The sequence below is a fragment of the Gymnodraco acuticeps genome, unplaced genomic scaffold (genome assembly GCF_902827175.1).
Source record: "Gymnodraco acuticeps unplaced genomic scaffold, fGymAcu1.1, whole genome shotgun sequence".
NCBI classification, from domain to species: domain Eukaryota; kingdom Metazoa; phylum Chordata; class Actinopteri; order Perciformes; family Bathydraconidae; genus Gymnodraco; species Gymnodraco acuticeps.
In genome coordinates this window covers 135,001-154,018 of record NW_022990794.1, presented here as the reverse complement: position 1 = coordinate 154,018, position 19,018 = coordinate 135,001, and the positions used below count along the sequence as shown (strand labels likewise).

Below are 19,018 nucleotides of genomic sequence, written 5' to 3'. Positions count from 1 at the left end.
AAATAAAGGTTTTCAAGGAAACCAACGCATTTTTTTGTGTGGAAGAAAATAAATAAATACATAAATATTGAGACAAGCTCTTACTGCTCATATGAGTGTACCCCTCATACACACAGATAAAACATTACAATCAGAAACACTGGGGGGGGGGCTTTCATATAAACGGATACAGTGAGTTAGAGATCAGTGGCAACATTTATATTCACATTAACACTGAGACTGGAATGGGAGTGAGTTTTAAATTCAACACTAAATACTGTCACTTTTTACTCCTGTACTCTTAATGATACCAATGTGCATTAGAACATATTTTACGGACTAACACAAAATAATAGACAAAACCATTTCAAGTTTGTTAAATGAATGGAGGGAGAAAAGTTCAAATGATCACACCACATGTACTCATTTCATCTAAGAATTCAGTTTGACATTTGAGTGGTGTTTCTTCTCCATGTACAAAACACACTCGTTATCAAACATTTTATTATTTTCTTTTAGAAGCTAAAAGCATGAAAGGGTATTTGGAAATATAGAGTATTCCTATTTGACATTGGACACTTTTGAACTGTAGTAAATGATACAATGTAAGTGCTGTTTCCGTGATTGAAACTGAAAACTGGAGTACGGGTAGTTACCAAATGTAAATGAAATGACAATAAGGGTCTTAAAGTTAGAGAATGAGTCAGGCAGCTTTATTAACTGCTGCCAGTCTCTGTGTTGCTCATGTAAACTCCAGACCTACCTTCTGCGTCCAACATCTTGGGGATGTCCAGGTGCTTCTCAGCCACCTCAAAGGCGTTGTTCAGGTTAGTCACAGGGTCGTCCTAAACAAGCACACAGAACAATTGCTAAGTCCTACTTTTTATTAGTAGAAACTTTAATGTTAGATTTTGTTAACGACAACATAACTATGACTTTGCTTCAAAAATGCAAAGCTAAATAAAGTGTGTGTGTGTGTGTACCTTTCTGAGGCTGTCGTAGTCGATGAGGTCGGGTCTGTGTCTGTGGATCAGAGCGTTGAAGGCCAGACCGTCCTTCCAGCTGTTAGAGAGAACATGAACACCAGAGATCATTCACTGAGCCTGGGTTAACGTGCCAATAAATCCCTTTCCATGTTACAAATACTTCACCAGGGACCATTTCCTGTATCATATACTGACCCTGTGAATAGTCCATATAGAGTGAGTAGTTTCCTAAAGATTTCAAAGTCACACGGTGTGAGAAATTGATACACAATGCTTTCACTGAGCTGGAGGCAACAGGAAGTCATGCCAACATAACAACAGATCGTTGTTGCAACTGCAAGTGTGAAATATATTTTTGACCTGGTGACTAAACAATCCTACATGTGTGTCCTGTTGTGTGTGTATATCGCATGTCCTCTGTCGTGCCTGTATATGTATATATATATGTGTGTGTGAGTGTGTGTGTGTGTGTCTTCTTAACCGCGGTCCCGCCCCCCCTTGTAGACATTGAACCTGCTCTCCTCTACACTCGTGTTCTCGGCCTGTAACCTGTACTCTGTGAGCTGTATACAGTAACTTTGAAAACTTCTGAATCTGTCCCTTCACTCATTGGAGTCTTTTTAATCTTCACATACTCCTAGAAGTGGCTTCACACTAAACCGTGAAACATGTTGTAGTTACTCCACCAGGGGCGACCCTTCTACACGATTAAAGTAGTTTGTTTCATTTTATATACAGAGCACTAAGCTTCCATTCAACATTTAGCTTATGAAGTAAATATATATATATTCATATTCAACTAAATATTCACTTATATTCCACTAAATAGAGCCATGCTGCTGAAAGACCAGTGAGAGTCCGTTTTTGTTCATTAGTTTATTCTTAGATCCTACTCTCAGGGTTTCACTGCAGACCATTAGACTGTTTTCAAAGACGTTATATCCTTCAGATACAGAGCTGAATTCTGAAAGAGATGTTGCATACATTTCATTTGACCAGAACTTTTAGGTTTTTATGAAATGTGTTGTGAAACATTAATAGTGACTGTCAACAGCTTTCTTCTAAGAATGAAGACTATTGACACTAGATCACTCCACTTAGACACCTAAGAGTGGGATTGTGTGTGTATTACCTAATGTGGAAGTTCTGCACATTGACATTCTTGTAGGGAGCGGTCTTCCTCTGGCACCAAAGCAGAAGACCCTCCTTGGCAGAGGTCTCTGTAGTGAGGAAAGAAGGAAGAGGAGCAGCAGCAGGAGAGAAGAAGAGGAGCAGGAGGCGTGTGTTAGTGAGACGTCTCAGAGAGAAGTATACTGCTTTCTGAGGGAGCCAAATAGAAACCGCTCAGTCCTCAGATGACGGACAGTACAAAGATGTTTTGGTTTACTCCATGTGCCTGAACAAACATCACACACACATCTCCTCACTAACATGGAGAACACAAACATATGACAGCATATTGAGTCTTATAGTGGCCCACACCCACCATGATGAGTCCAACAGACGGCTTTAATTAAACCCCATCAGTCATCAGAGCTCTGAACGAGGGCCACATTCATCACGCAGAATTATCATCAGCAGACGCCCTCTGAGTGTGTGCGCCTTATCAAGGTTTAATGCTGGAATTAAAAGTCTATTCATTGTTCTAATCCAGCCTACTGGGATTAATGTTGGTCACATTGGACTGTGAGACGTTGCGACGGGCACTTTGAGAAGATATCGACCAAACGGTAAACTAGATGATTATCACATTGACAGATCATGTGATAATGGTCATCAACTTTAGTTTGAGTCTTGTATAACCAGAATACATGTTTCTTTAAATGCACCATCACCTTTTTCCAAGAGGCTCCTCAGGTATAACATCATGAACATCAACAGGCATTTTAAAACATTTAACCACATAAATAATAGTTATACTTTAAAACAAACAATCCAACGTCACGAAACAATCAACATAGTAAGATCAACAAGAAACCACACACGTATGCAAAGTTATATTATTTGTAATTGTGTAAACACACAAAGGAAAACCTGAGAAAATATTTAACATGTATTCATGCTAAACCCATTTAACTACTTTTAACACAAAATTAAGGTTTTCAGTATTCCTCAGTTGGCCAGTGACTTCTAGGACACACATTACAAATGATCTTTCCTAGAAAAAGGTGGGCTAGCTTCCTTGATTCATCAATTTTAGAAATACATGTATTGGTATTTTGTGTGATTTTAGTGTCCATCAGTTATGGATATTTGTAGAAGTTGTATACGGATTCAGAATCCCTGAGTTTAAGGTGATGACGTCACAGTGCCCTTCAGCAAGGCACTTAGTCAGCTGAACGTGTTTATGCAGATAAAAGAACACAGCGGTACCTTCCACAGAGATGTCCTGGATGGCGAAGCGGAGGATGATGGTCCAGATCATTCCCAGGGTCATCTTGGCGTTTCCGTCCACGATCTCTGCACGACAAAACAGAAGTGTGTCATATGCTTTTTGCTGCATCTAGATTCACTTTGGACCATACATCGTGTTTTCACAACCAGCCAATACACCCGCACAACTGCACTAATGTCCCACAGCTGCCAGATATACAGAGCTTTTTTAAGTGACAAGCTTTCACAGTGATTTCATTCATAAAATAATTAAAAGAAAAGATTACAAATACACAGTGAATTGTTAAATACGTATAAGAGACACATATTTGTAGTTAATTATAAGGACTGACTGTGTGACACACACACGTTAGTGAGAGGTATGTCGTGCGGGTCACATTCCTATCATAGTTCACAGTTGTACTTTCACCAGCTTCATGTTCCCCTTCATCACTTTCACTGTCAGCTGTCACTGTCTCACATCGCTCTCATTCTATCAACATTCTTCATGTTCAATTACCATAATGACCTTAACATTTCTTTAACAGGAGCCGTGTGTCACAAGTTTTTAACCATGATAAATAATGTTTTACATTTTTACAGTAAAACTTTTCTAAAATGTAATAAAAGCTCAATTATGTTTTTATTCATTGACTTAGAAGATTGTTTATTAGCCTCCAAAAAGGCTTTACAACCATGTATTTGAACATTTTCCACTAGGGTTTAACACTGAGGTCCCTGAGGATCAAAAGTGTTGAAGAAAGAGAACATAGGAACGTGTCCTTTAAACCAGTGGTTCTCAACTGGTCAGGCCTCGGGACCCACTTTTTCCTTTGTCAATAAATCGTGACCCGAAATGTTGAACCACTCAAATGTATTCAACAAAAAATCGTGCTGTAATATATATACGCTTTTCAGCATACAATATTAATTAAAGTGAAGTACAGTGCATATATCCCTTCACAGAACTAAATAATGCTTTTAAATAACATGTAAAGGCACACATGCTAAAAACCCAACCCCAGCAGGGGGGGTCTGGGGGGGGATTCTCCCCCAGGAGACTTTTAGAAATACTAACATATAAACTACGCATTCTGGTACACTCTGAGAAGAAAATATATAGATATATTATTTCCCGACATATTAATAATATTTATGCCATTGTTTGTTTTTCACTTTGTTCTGACATCTGAACTTGCTGCTCCTCACAGAGATAAGAGTAAAGAGGAGATAGTCTGTGTGACTTATGCCCCGGCCACACGAGGACGAAAACGGCCGTTTGCGTTACTGTTTAGTGTCATATAGACCGTTCGGCCACACGAGGACGACCGCATACGGCACTAAACGACTGAGGAAACGACAACGGGTCCCAAGGTGGACAGAACGGCATACGCAACGCTCTGGGGGGTCCAACGGCTCCGTGTGTACGCCCTATACGATCATGTTCTGATAATGATGAGGCAATAGCCCCGCCTCTCCCCACCTCTGCTGCTCACCCCCGCGTCAAAGTAAACTGCACACTGAATTCAGATTATTTATCTTTCTCTCGATATGGACCTAAACGCGAGTGAAGTCTAATCTGACAGGACGGAGACACGCAGCTCTGCTTACCTGCAGCTCCTCCCGCTGTGATGCGGCAGTGAACGGAGTAAAACACACACTTCAAGTCAGATCATCACCCTTAGCTATTTTAATTACCTCTCAAACTACCTAAACTAGTTATAAATATGTTTATTTTTACTGTCAGCCGGGTCACTCATTACTGGATCAGCTGCTGCATGAGACAGACACTGGCGCTGTCCGAAGAGAGGGAGGAAAAACAGAGGCTCCATGTATTTTATTATTATATTATATAGATTCGTTATTCATTTGTTTTAAAGCTCAATAAATAACAAAGAAGACCTTTGACCGGCACTTTTATAATTTTGTCCGGAAGATTTAAATTTTAATACACGTTGACTGGCGAAAAACTCTGCCCGGTTCCCTCGGCCCCCACCGCGGAGAATAAACAGAAGGGCAACCATGACAACCATGCTTCTTTGCTGCTTTTGTGGAGGAAGTTACAGCGCCACGTACAGGCTCCTGCATATGTACTGCAGCTTCTCCAGTGGTTGGAGCAAAACGGAGCTGTCTCGTGTGGGCAGACACTATCCGGATAGCTATCCGTGTGGACGGAAGCTTGTTTGCGATTGCGTTTGCGTTAATCCTATGCGTTTAGCCGTTTTCGTCCTCGTGTGGCCGGGGTCTTACTTTAAATTGTGGGTAAGGGTAGATAGCTCCCATTGTTCTGTGACCTGTCAATCATCAGACCGGGGGTCATATTTCATTATGTGTTCATTTCTATCTGAAGTTGTAACCATGGATGTATAAAGAATAGTTCTACCGCAAAGTTATTCTCCGTGGGGACTTCCGGCAACAATCTTGATTCTGATTGGCCAGAAGACTCGAAAAAACATCAGCAAAGATGTTTTATTGAGAAGATGATCACTACGTGACAGAAGTTTTCAAAACCGTTTATGGTCTCCGGTACTTCCAGTCCAATGCACGACCTACTGCATGCACAGCGTTAGAAAATCGGACCTTCAAAATAAAAGTTTGACTTTTCCCCCCCCCCCCCTCACTCACACATCGGCGACCCACTCCAAATGGGTCCGCGACCCACTTTTGGGTCGCGACCCACCAGTTGAGAATCACTGCTTTAAACTGTTTCTGTGGGAAGTCCTTCATTTTCAACTCGTCCCTGCCAAACATCCATTTTCCCCTCATTGCCATTTCTATCTCCAACGCTTTCCAGTAGATGACCTTTAGTGGGCCGCTTCTTTAGAAAGGGACTCACTGTGTGTGTGTGTGTGTGTGTGGTTGTGTGTGTGTGTGTGTGTGTGTGTGTGTGTGTGTGTGTGTGTGTGTGTGTGTGTGTTGTGTGTGTGTGTGTGTGTAGCACTCTGAGTTCAATGGTCAGCAGTATCAGCGGTGTCATGTAGCAGGAATGTCACGTTTGTTCTTATAGAGCAGGAGAGAGGTTAATTTGTTCTCTTCTGATGATTCATTTGCTTGAAGCCTGTACCTCTGTGAGTGTATGTAAACAGAAGGGCAGTTTGGTGCTGTGGAAACGGAATACTTGTTAAGCCTACACATCTTTAACTGTGTGGATAGCATCTCTTTAAGTTCTGTCTTGCACCACTAGATACAACATGCACAGGTTTTGGTTGTATGTCTTATGAACAATGAGAAGCTTAAGTCCTTGACTCTGACGGTTAAAGGGTGTTCCTCATGGGTCTGATTATGGCCACGCTCCAACGCAGCTGTGGGACATCATGCAATTATGGGCTGTAATTAAGTCTTAAGAAAGTTCCCTGCTACTGAAAAGTGGGCAGTTTTAAAATAATCTGTGGGTTAATAGTGACTTCAGGACATTCTTAGTACCAACTACAGTAATCTCTCTGACTTTCTAACTAAACATGTGAGAGTCAAACGGAGGCTCTGGTTTTGGGGCCTGTGTGTTCAGTGATCCATGCCCAAAGGTCATCTACTGTAGTGCAGATTCCACACTCAGGACCAAGTATGAAATCTTGACTTGAGATCAGGTTTAAAAGGAGTGAGGTGGATGAATGAGATGGAGCTTTCATAGAGAGGTTTCAGGACTCATAACAACATTCATTATGTCTCAGCACATCAACAATGGGCATTTTTAAGGGGCTTCTTTTCATGTTTGTATATGCGTGCATGAACGCATGCTTACCCTCTGCTCCAATGGAGACCAGTTTCACTCCTTTACCGGCGATGAAGTCCAGGGCTTTGTTCACGTTGTTGATCTTGTGGACCCTCATCTTGCCTCGCTCAGGCTTGGCTAACCGTTCACCTGTACACACCAACACACCACACACACACCACACCCACACACACACCCACAAACACACACACACACCAACACACACACACACACACACACAACACACACACACACACACACACACACACACACACACACACCACACACACACACACACACACACACACACCCACACACACACACACAACACACACCACACCACACACACAACACACACACACACACACACACACACACACACACACACACACACACACAACACACACACACACACACACACACACACACACACACACCACACACACACAACACACACACACACACACACACACACACACACACACACACACACACCACACACACACACACACACACACACACAGAGAGCGAGTTAGCTCCTGCAGTGACGGAGGCAGCATGTTTCCACAGGCTCAGCACCACAACACTGTCAGACAGTTAAAGCTACAGCAGGCACCATGGTGTGACTCACAGCTCAATGTGAAAGGAAGCCACATTTCATTATGAGACCACAGCAGCTCAAATGAGTGTGTTCTATGCAGGAGGAAGGCTGTCGTACAAAGTGACAGGGTTCCCAGTGCTTCTCCTGATGGTGAGATGTGTGATCCATACTGAGGCGGGAAACTGTGAGTGACCCCGCCCTGGTTTGGATAGAGATCTTGTGCATCTAAAACATCTGAAAACATTTTTCACTGATCGACAGCTCAAAGAGAGGCTGCTTATAAATGCTCTGTGAAACGTGTGTGTGTGTGTGTGTGTGTGTGTGTGTGTGTGTGTGTGTGTGTGGTGGGCTGGACAGCTTTCCCCTGTGGTTTCTGTGTGGAACATTATTACAGCTATCACAGTTTAATTAAAAACTTTCCGAGTGAGTTTTGTGGAGCCGCGGGGGGGGCAGAGGGTTACCTGAGATGGTCTCCAGCAGCAGCATCAGTTTGAGCCCATCCCTGAAGTCCTCCTCTATGCTTTCAATCTGCGTGCCGGACTTCCTCAGGTGGGAGTTGCACCACGCCGTGAACGTCTGAACACACAAACAGGAGAAAGGTGGGGATTATTCACGGTGTTGTTCTAGCTTTTATGACAATAAACTACTTTGAATCGAGAATAGAGGAGAATTCAATTAACAGGAAGGTCAGGGAGTTGCTTTGATAAGACAGGAAGTGGCAGAAGAAATGGGGAGGAGACAGATGTTATAACACGATACATATAGTTCAGAACTGCTAGTTATCAAAGAACAATTTTAAATATAAGTCATACAAATAAAGTATCTTTAAAGAATCAGAATCAGCATCATTCCCACAATAAAAAACTAAAGAAAAGCCTCCTCACGTACAAAGCTACACAGCCTGTCCCGTATGTCCATGTAGAAACACTGCCAACCTTACAGATATATGCCCCTGAAGATATGAAACCCTGACAGGAATCAAAGTGAACATCTGTCATGATGGCGTACTGAATCAAACATCTGGAAAAAGAAAGTGAAATATGACACATCTAAAGCTGCATGGAGTCCATGTTTTCCAGCTCCTGGTTAGCCAACATTCTTCACAAAGGTGTTCTGAATTCTTTGATTGTGAGGAGTTAGTGGCACAGATGTAGGCACGGGGCTGCGGGGAGCTTTGTCACGCCACTCAGTCATTTATGGCTGGTCATAAATCAACGTGTCAAAACACTGACTTTTCTCTGACGTGTTACATAACTACTGAAAGAGCTTCATGCTCAGTAAGCAAAGGGCTGACTCGTCCTTCAGATGGAAATACTTGACTTCTTAGAACTTCCAAGCTGATAACAGGAAACCATGAGTGAGTTTCAATTATTATTTGTGTTTTAATTACAATTAAAACAATGAAAATGTTATGGAGCTGGAAGACACAATATGCATAAGGTGAAGGGATGAGGACAAAGGAAGCAGGAAAGAGTAACAGAAGGGATGTTGATGGTTGTTCCCAGCAGGAAGAATACACTTGATAATGACTGAACGACCAAGACAAAACTCATCTGCTTCAATCAAAGAAGTAAGCCAGAATGCCAGTCGATATCTTATCTTAAATACATGTGACTTTTGGACTGGCAATGAAGATGGACTGATAAGATCATTATTTTGATTAGCAGCATGTGTCCTTCACTTCAGATTCACTAGGGCTGCAACTAATGACTATGTGTTTCATTCATCTGCTGATGTCGTCTGGATGTGACGTCCTCATTGTTTTTTGTAATATTAATATTTTGTCTAACAATAATCATTCAAATAGTTGTTAGAAAACAATGTTGCTGCCATTTTAAAACGTATTCCTCTTTCTATGTGTATGCACCATTTCCATCAAAGCAAATTCCTCATACGTGTGGACCTACTTGGTAATAAACCTGATTCTGAAATGTCCATCACAGCTTCCAAGTCCAAGGGGATGTCTTTAAAGGTTGAAGTTGTTTCATGTCATCTGATGTACAGCAGAGAGAAGCAGGAGCCCTCAGTGTTTGAGAGACAGTTAAAGAGGTTTCTGACAGTTATGCATGACAAATTACTCGGATGATTCCATTTCCAAAAACGTGAAGAATGTCTTTCTGTGGACTGACTCACATCTCGCCACATATCTTCTACTTCTCAGTATTTTGCCACATAAATATTGAAGACAACTTTCCAGAAAGAGTCTGCATGTAGTTGACCTTACACCTCCTGCCTGCCTCTCTCGTGTGTTGTGTTGAAAACATTATGACAGGGTGCTGCTGCCCTGCCCCTCCCTCCCCCAGCCCACTGGCACAAAGCACCCATTGAGCCTGGGGGAGAATAGCACCCTTTAGCACTCTTCAGCCCCCTGTCCTCTCTCTCTCTCTCTCTCTCTCTCTCTCTGACCCTCCCCAGACTGCCGATACCAACTCACACAATTATATATAGAGCTAAGACTGGACACACACTGAGCAGGGAGGGAGGGGAGTTCATTTAAACAAACACACACAAAGTTAGGGGCAGAAAGATAATGCCCCCTGTGCCACACACAGTTAACAACTGCAGCAGGAAGTGGCACTGCAATGACTGTGTAACAGAGCATCAGAGTGCAGCTGCAACCACTGTCACTCAGACTGATCCCACTCATGCTCAAAGGGAAAACACTGTGAACCTCTTTATTTATTATATAGGGACAAAACTAGCTTGCAACAGTTTGAAAGTGCTTTATACAAACTCATCTCTCCAGGCTTTGTGTGATTAACAGTTCCTTGATTGTAAGAGATGGTACAGGTAACCAAGAACTGGTGACCTGTGTGTCAAGAGGTTATTTTACAGTGTGGTAAGTTCAGCAGAGATTCAGCTAAATGTAATGTAGCAGCCCTGTTGTGTACCATGGGTGCCATATCTTGCTTTCAAGATTTGGGGCGGTGGTGGCGAAGTCGATAGGGACTTGGCTTGGTAACTGGAAGGTAGTGCTGTAGCGACGCGTCGACTTCAAAATATCGTCGACGACATATTTCCGCGTCGACGCGTCGCTACACACACGTGGGTCACCCAAAGCAACAAGCAGTTCGCAATCGCACTTCAAACACAATGGAGACTGAAACGGCTACCACCTCCTCCTCACAGGATTGCGCACGAAGCCCCCAAACGAAAACATCTCGCCCTAGGTCTTCAAAAGCATGGGAATATTTTAAAGTTAGTCCAAAACGCAAAGATATTTATATATTTATATCTCACTGAGACTGCTGCATAGCCTAGCAGAAGCAGCAGCTAACTGTGGTGGCTACCATTAGCAGCTAGCATTTGCTCTCCGATTTTTACATAAAATGGAATTATGGATTATAAATTCAATCATTTTTTTTATACATAGACGTTAAAAACCTATGGATTAACCGATTCAGCCGCGTTTTTTCTCATTTTAATGCCATTGAACACGTCTTTTGATGAGATTACGGTGGTGAGACGATCTCCCGAGACGCTCTGTGAAGGTACGTGTTGTGATGACTGTATTTGCTTCCCCTGTCGCGAGTCCGGATCACTCAGTGATGATACTATATACCTACATAATCTGTGGAGTCTCAGCTTTAATCGGATATATTGTATGTGCAGCTACGATAAGTAATAAGGGTACTTTTATCTTGAGTTCTGTGCCAATGTCCGTTAGCATTTTTCGCTCAGGGGTCATTTAGATCCTTCTTATGAGACTTGTGTTTTGTTTTGGTAAACATGGTTTGTATCGTCAGTTAGCTGAGATTATTTCCGTTAATCTGGTATAACACATTAATAGGTTCTTAAATATTAAGATCCCCTGAGACACAGTATCGTGAACATTTTTTTTTTTACATTACGTTTTTTTTACATTACGTTTTTTATGAATTGAACAACAGAAAAATAATCGTTAGATTAGTCGACTAATCGATCAAATAATCGCCCGATTAATCGTTTTCAAAATAATCGTTTCCCCCCAGCACTACTGGAAGGTCACCAGTTCAAGTCCCGGCAAGACCAAGTGCTACCGAGGTGTCCCTGGGCAAGGCACCGTTCCCCACACTGCTCCCCGGGCGCCGTTCAAAATGGCAGTAGACTGCTCCTAACACTAGGATGGGTCAAATGCAGAGAAACCATTTCCCCACGGGGATTCATAAAGTATATCAAATCAAAATAAAAAAAAGATATTCAAAAGTTAGGAAATATTGGATATAAATAGCTTAGGGACGCTGTGTACAAAATAAAGAACCTTGAACTATTAGCAGCTTCACTAGTCTGCTGTCCTAACAGGAGTAGTGCCACTGGGAGTGGTGAGGTGGAGAAGGAAACACAAACAGACACATGTTGAGACCTGCAGAGAGCTTAAGACCTTAACGTTCACTAGAACACTACGTGCTGCAGATTATACATCCTCCACCCCTCCCTCTGAGGACAGAGGACAGACCCGGCTGTATCAGGAGCTTAAAGTATCCTGTATGCGGCTGAGAGGGATGTCCATCCTGGGACAGGAGGAAGTAAAACACTTCTGTTCAGTCACACTTTTTGTATTAGAAGTGTAGATCGCCACACACAGCTATTACACCGCACTTTACAAGCATTATTTAAAATGCTTCAAAAAGGTTTAATATGTAACTTTAAGACATTCAAATGTCAAAAACATTTACAAAGCTAGGGATGTTAACCAACATAACATTCTGTTGTGCTTGCATGCCAAAAGCAGTGATGCATTGACTTGTCAGAAACACGTCCTTTAAACCGGTTGAAGGGTTTAAGTCAGCGGACATCTGGATCTGAATGTATCAGCGAAACAGCAGAGCTAATGTATGTGGTGAGCTCTCACACCTACAATCCCATAGGGGAAACACTGATCAACGTAAAACTGCCTCTTCATGGTATTTTGAAGTTTGAATTGCCGGGTTTCCAATATAGGATATGTCATTGCCCGATTGACCCTATTCAAACTTAAATGACCCTCACCGCTAAAGGCAGCGACCCAATAGGATGAGTGCCAGTGGATCCTGTTAAAGCTGCTCTGTGTTGGTGACAGAGGATGAGAGGATTCCTGAGGACACAGATAACAAGCTAAAGGCTGCGTGGACGTAGCAAAGCTGCATCCCAGTGTTCAGAAGGTTTACATTTTAGTCACATGTCTCTTATCCTCCATCTACAGCTACCTTCCTCTGACCTCACTGTTCAACTCAACATGTTAAAGGTCCCATGTCATGGCCATTTCTACTGATCATAGTTCCATTGTTGAGGTCTACTAGAATAGATTTACATTGTTCAATGTTCCAAACTCACATTGGTTTCTCAAACAGCATCTGTATAGTATGTGTATTCACTCTGTCCTAAACGGCTTGGTGGAGCTCCTGCCCCCCCCCCCCTCCCTATGAGCCCACTGTGCTCTGATTGGTCAGCTCGCCCACTCTGTTCTGATGAGTCAGTGATTATGTGTTACAATGGCGTTTGTTAGCAACCAGGAAATGACACCAGTAAGGACAAACTGATGAGAATGCTGCGTGGGGTCTGGGGGCCGTGTTGGCGGGACGTTGCGGGGCTCGCTGCTCACAGCCCGAGCTTCAAGTGTGAGTGTGCTAGGGATGCACGATTTGGGGAAATTATCTAATTGCGATTTTTCGGACAGATATTGCGATTCGATTTGCGATATTTGTTTTTAAGCGACCCAACGGAAGTTTATTGTAAAATGCGGCCATATCTCCGGCTAGGAAGGTCGCATCAACATGCTCCCGTCTCTAGCACCCCGCAGCCCGAGCTACGAGTGAAAGAACTAAACTTACATGAAACTTCCGTTGCTTTAAAGTCAAGCTTCAGTTTAAGATTCACCCTGTAATAGAAACATGTGATGGAGCATTACTAACCTGACTCAGACGGTTTGTTTCACCAAACCATCTAAAGCTCCATTGGAAGCCATTTGGAAAAGTATTTCAAAAATACTTGGCAGGTGATTGGATCAATCTGTCTATCACCTTCTATCATGGGCCACTTCTGATTGGTTAACAATGGCTGGTACATGTGGAGCACAGCACTTCTGATTGGTGTGGATGACTGACACACAAGAAGAAAAAAAAAGAATCGCAGGCTTTTCGATTTGATAATTGCATCATTTAAAATCTCAATTTTAAACCGATTAATCGCTCAGCCCTAGTGTGTGTACGGAGCTCCGTGCAGCACCGCGGCTGAGAAAATATAAGGCTGTGTGTGTGTGTGTGTGTGTGTGTGTGTGTGTGTGTGGAGCTCCGCAGCATTACGTCACTATGACCAGGAAGAAATAAATGGGAAAAGAGAAATGTCCAACGAGGCGTTCTGGGGCAGCACAGACAGCTCTTCTCTGTGTTAGAGTGTTACTCCCTACAGGGTGTGCTTTGAGGGTTTGTGACTGCAGACCGTTTACATGCAGAAGCTACAGAACACAAGGGGACGGGTAATAACCAGAAAAGCAGGGGATGGGACCTTTAAAGCTGCTTCTGGCGATTTTACACACCTGAAGCTCAAGTCTTTCCGTAAGGGAGGCTGTGGCTCAGTGGGTAGTGTGCTGGACTTTTAATCAGGGGATAGCAAGTTCGAGTCCCACTGTAGTCAGCATGTCGTTGTGTCCCTGGGCAAGACACTTCACCCCAAATTGCTCCTGTGGGGATTGTCCACAGTACTGAATGTGTAAGTCGCTTTGGATAAAAACGTCTAACAAATGACATGTAAGCTTTATAACCAAAAGACTACAGGCCACTTTTTAATGCAGCGTGGTGGAAGGGTGTAGCACGGGCCAAGGAAGGACCCCTTCAATTCTGGGAGAGGATCTGAATCATAGGGCATAGAGCCTTTATATATACAGTCTATGATACAAACTAGGTGTTACTTTTGTTAACACAGTGAGATAGCATTTGTGCTGCATCTAGGTGAGTTTTAATAATAAGAGTGTTTCCAACAGCGTTACAACTCTGAAACATGTTGTTTTCGCTCCAAGCAAATAAATACACATCTTTGTGGCATTTTATCAAACAGGGAGCGTTTCAACTATGATCTACTAAACTTCACCATGTAGCATTATTGTGCACACAGGAAGTGTGATGGGATTCACACATCTGTGTTGTTTGTGTCCCAGAGAGTCTGGAAGTGTTTAAGATGTGCAACATGTCTCCATGCATGGCAGATATACAGCTGAGTCGTCACTGCTTTACTGCCTCAGTGTGGAAAACACAGGGAGCCCACCGGGGTCTAATGGGGTCAGCTGTTTGATCTCTGCTCTAACACCAAGACACACACATAAATACCTGGACCAGAGTCATCAGTATGACCCCCATACAGTCTTTCAACTCTGAACTGTGTCCAAGGGGTTAGAGTAGGCCTGTCGCGATAATCAATAAATGGACTTATCGTACGATAAATAAAAATGGACTCGATAACTTTTCTGACCTCGATAAATTGCTGTTTACATGCGTGTTTGTTTACATAAGGATGTGACCAGCATTTTAGCAAGACGCGCTATTGCTGCCAGCCCGGCGCGCTGTGAGGGGCGGGGCTCACACACACCCAGGTCAGGACACTCCGCGTGCAGCAGCCAAATTAATAATATAGAGACAAGCAGGAGACAACGTGTGACTTACTCGAGGGGATTTTGAAGTTAAATGGAAGTGGTTGCAAAACCTAATACCACATCTCTGGTGTGGGAATATTTTGGATTTAAAGGGGACCCATCATGCAAAATGCACTTTTGTACGTCTTTCATACCTGAATATGTGTCCCTGGTGTGTCAGGGAACTCACCAAGTGTCAGAAAACACAACCCTCTCTCTTTTCCTCCATACCCAAATCTCTAAAAACAGGGCTGCAACGGATCTGATACAGACTGATACAGATTTGAAAATTCTCTGACGTCAGGAATGAGGAGCTCCGCCTATATGGGCAACTCTCCACCTATCAGGGGAATGTGGTGTTGGGCCACGGCCGGCCATTGCCGCTCGAAAGCGCTGGAGACGCTGTAGTACATATGCCAGGCCTGTAAGTGGCGCTGTAGTCTGCCACAAAAGCAGCGAAGAAGACTTCCCGTGATGTGTATTCACTCTCTGTCCTAAACGGCTTGGTGGAGCTCCTGCCCCCCCTCCCTGTGAGCCCACTGTGCTCTGATTGGTCAGCTCGCCCACTCTGTGCTGATGAGTCTACCACCGTTACAGCGGAACATCAGTGTTTATTAGTGCTGTAGCGACACGTCGACTTCAAAATATCGTCGACGACATATTTCCGCGTCGACGCGTCGCTACACACATGTGGGTCACCCAAAGCAACAAGCAGTTCGCAATCGCACTTCAAACACAATGGAGACTGAAACGGCTACCACCTCCTCCTCACAGGATTGCGCACGAAGCCCCCAAACGAAAACATCTCGCCCTAGGTCTTCAAAAGCATGGGAATATTTTAAAGTTAGTCCAAAACGCAAAGATATTATATATTTATATCTCACTGAGACTGCTGCATAGCCTAGCAGAAGCAGCAGCTAGCTGTGGTGGCTACCATTAGCAGCTAGCATTTGCTCTCCGATTTTTACAGAAAATGGAATTATGGATTATAAATTCAATCATTTTTTTATACATAGACGTTAAAAACCTATGGATTAACCGATTCAGCCGCGTTTTTTCTCATTTTATTGCCATTGAACACGTCTTTTGATCAGATTGACAGCTACGGCGGTGAAACGATCTCCCTAGAAGCTCTGTGAAGGTACGTGTTGTGATGACTGTATTTGCTTCCCCTGTCGCGAGTCCGGATCACTCAGTGATAATACTATATACCTACATAATCTGTGGAGTCTCAGCTTTAATCGGATATCTTGTATGTGCAGCTATGATAAGTAATAAGGGTACTTTTATCTTGAGTTCTGTGCCAATGTCCGTTAGCATTTTTCGCTCAGGGGTCATTTGATCCTTCTTATGAGACTTGTGTTTTGTTTTGGTAAACATGGTTTGTATCGTCAGTTAGCTGAGATTATTTCCGTTAATCTGGTATAACACATTAATAGGTTATTAAATATTAAGATCCCCTGAGACACAGTATCGTGAAAACAATTTTTTTTACATTACGTTTTTTTTACATTACGTTTTTTATGAATTGAACAACAGAAAAATAATCGTTAGATTAGTCGACTAATCGATCAAATAATCGCCCGATTAATCGTTTTCAAAATAATCGTTTCCCCCCAGCACTAGTGTTTATGTGTTACAATAGCGTTTGTTAGCAACCAGAAAATGACACCAGTAATGACAATCAGATGAGAATGCTGCGTGGGGTCTGCGGGCCGTGTTGGCGGGACGTTGCGAGGCTCGCTGCTGCGAGGAGCGGACAGTGTGAGCTGGCTTACTGGTGTGGTTTCCTGGTTGCTGCGTGGGGTCGGCGAGACACAGCTAAACCCAGCCCGAAACCAGCCCGAGCACACACACACCCCGCAGCCTGGCGTCCCGCCGTCTCAGGCTGAGAAATCGGCGGAGCTGCAGCTGAGAAAAGATTGAGTGTCTGTGTGTGAGGAAGTCCGGGAATGGTCCATTTGGACCAATCCGGACTTAACGTAACGGCTCCGTGGACGTAACGTAACGGCTCCACGGATTGGTCCATTTGGGTATGGTTACGTCACTATACTCAGGAAGAAAAAAATGGAAAATGAAAAATATCCAACGAGGCGTTCTGGGGCAGCACAGACTAGCTATTTTCTGTGTTAGAGTTGTACTCCCTACAGGGTGTACTTTGAGGGTTTGTGACTCTGCAGACCGTTTACATGCAGAAAACGCTTCATAACACACAAGGGGACGGGTAATAACCGGAAAAGCATGTCATGGGACCTTTAATGTTAACATGCCCTTGAGCAAGGCACTGAAATCCCTGTTGCGCCATTGGCCCAGCAGAGAACCCATCAGAGAACCCAACAATGTTGCATAGGCTGAATTGAACAACTTCCAAGGTGTAATACGGCCTGTTGTAAGAACGTTAAGCCTGCGTGTGTCAGAAGAAGAAGAAGAAGAAGCCAAAGTTAACAGATGGCAGGTTGACACACAAAAAGCATATTTGTGCTGCTGGCTTAGGGAGTTTTACGGGGACCTGCTGGCAGGGGGGACAACCTCAAGGAACTTTGATGGAGCCATGGACTGGCTGAACCAGACTAGGTTGGGCCAAACCATGCTGGCCTGTGAGTGCAGCTCAGCAACAGTTTGGCCTGACACAAGGCTCCTATTCTTAGAGGCCCAGCCATTAAAAAAGGGCTGTGGCGTGAGACACAGCAGCACTGACACCATTGTCCCTCTCTTGGCTTCAAACAGAACACAGGTTGGTGCTTGTGCTTCAACATCTGGAGCAGACCAAGATCTTCCCGTGTTGACACTTATAAAACAGAGTAACTGCATGTCCACACAGGAGAGCAGACCATGACTTTTACTAGGGCTGCATGATAGATGGTTTGTATGTGCAGTCACATCATATGATGTGGTTGCAATGTCAGGCGGGGCCAACTACCTCTCATGTCAGGTGACAACGTTTTGTCTGCTTGACGCAAAAAAGAAAACGTGCACATTGTTACATTTTTGATGCAACTAATGGACAAGAGAAGTGTGTCTGAAAGATCATTTACTCTGAAGGTTTCTTGGTTACACACCGTTTGCTGCCAGGCTCTGCATTCACAAACAATAATAAACATTAATCACAATCATTCTTCAATCTATCAAACGTCTAAAGCGTTAGTTGATGTTGCTCGTCATTTATTATTATCATCTGGTGAAAGTGTTTCCATAAAAAATATCCAATTGATATTTTCATTACCTTGGAGCACTAAGAATTACCAATTTCGCTGACTTGAAGACAAACCACTACATGTTCCACTCCACATTTGATTCAACTCTTCTTTCGAGCAAACCTACCCTGTTCATTCAAGCAAACCCCAAGACAAACACGGTCCTAAAACACTCATTCCTAAAACTCCATTTCAAAAATAAACATGACAACTTGTTTTTTACAACCACGCTGAGCTGAGACAAAATCTAGACCCACAATTAAAACACGCACACACCACAGAAAAGAAAGCAGCACTCTAGATTCCATTGCAGCTTCCTTCATTCAGCCTGCTACTGTAGAGCTGCTGCAGTCACAGCAGGAACACGACCCTGTCTCTAGGACACACACACACACACACACACACACACACACACACACACACCACACACACACACACACACACACACACACACACACACACACACACACACACACACACACACACACACACACACACACACACACACACACACACAACACACACACACACACACACACACACACACACACACACCACACACACACACACACACACACACACACACACACACAC

General features: G+C 43.4%; 1 protein-coding gene across 5 annotated transcripts in view; it reads right to left on the bottom strand.

The window, feature by feature from the left end:
- Positions 1–19,018, bottom strand: part of actn4 (actinin, alpha 4) — a 70,534-nt gene that overhangs the window by 17,270 nt on the left and 34,246 nt on the right. For all 5 annotated transcript variants that reach the window (XM_034232780.1, XM_034232781.1, XM_034232779.1 and 2 more), the window contains exons 2-7: positions 8,110–8,224; positions 7,078–7,197; positions 3,339–3,425; positions 2,098–2,185; positions 963–1,041; positions 743–824 (exon numbers count right to left, since the gene is read on the bottom strand). In XM_034232780.1, the coding sequence (XP_034088671.1) occupies positions 743–824; positions 963–1,041; positions 2,098–2,185; positions 3,339–3,425; positions 7,078–7,197; positions 8,110–8,224 (571 nt within the window). The remainder of the gene's footprint in view (positions 1–742; positions 825–962; positions 1,042–2,097; positions 2,186–3,338; positions 3,426–7,077; positions 7,198–8,109; positions 8,225–19,018) is intronic.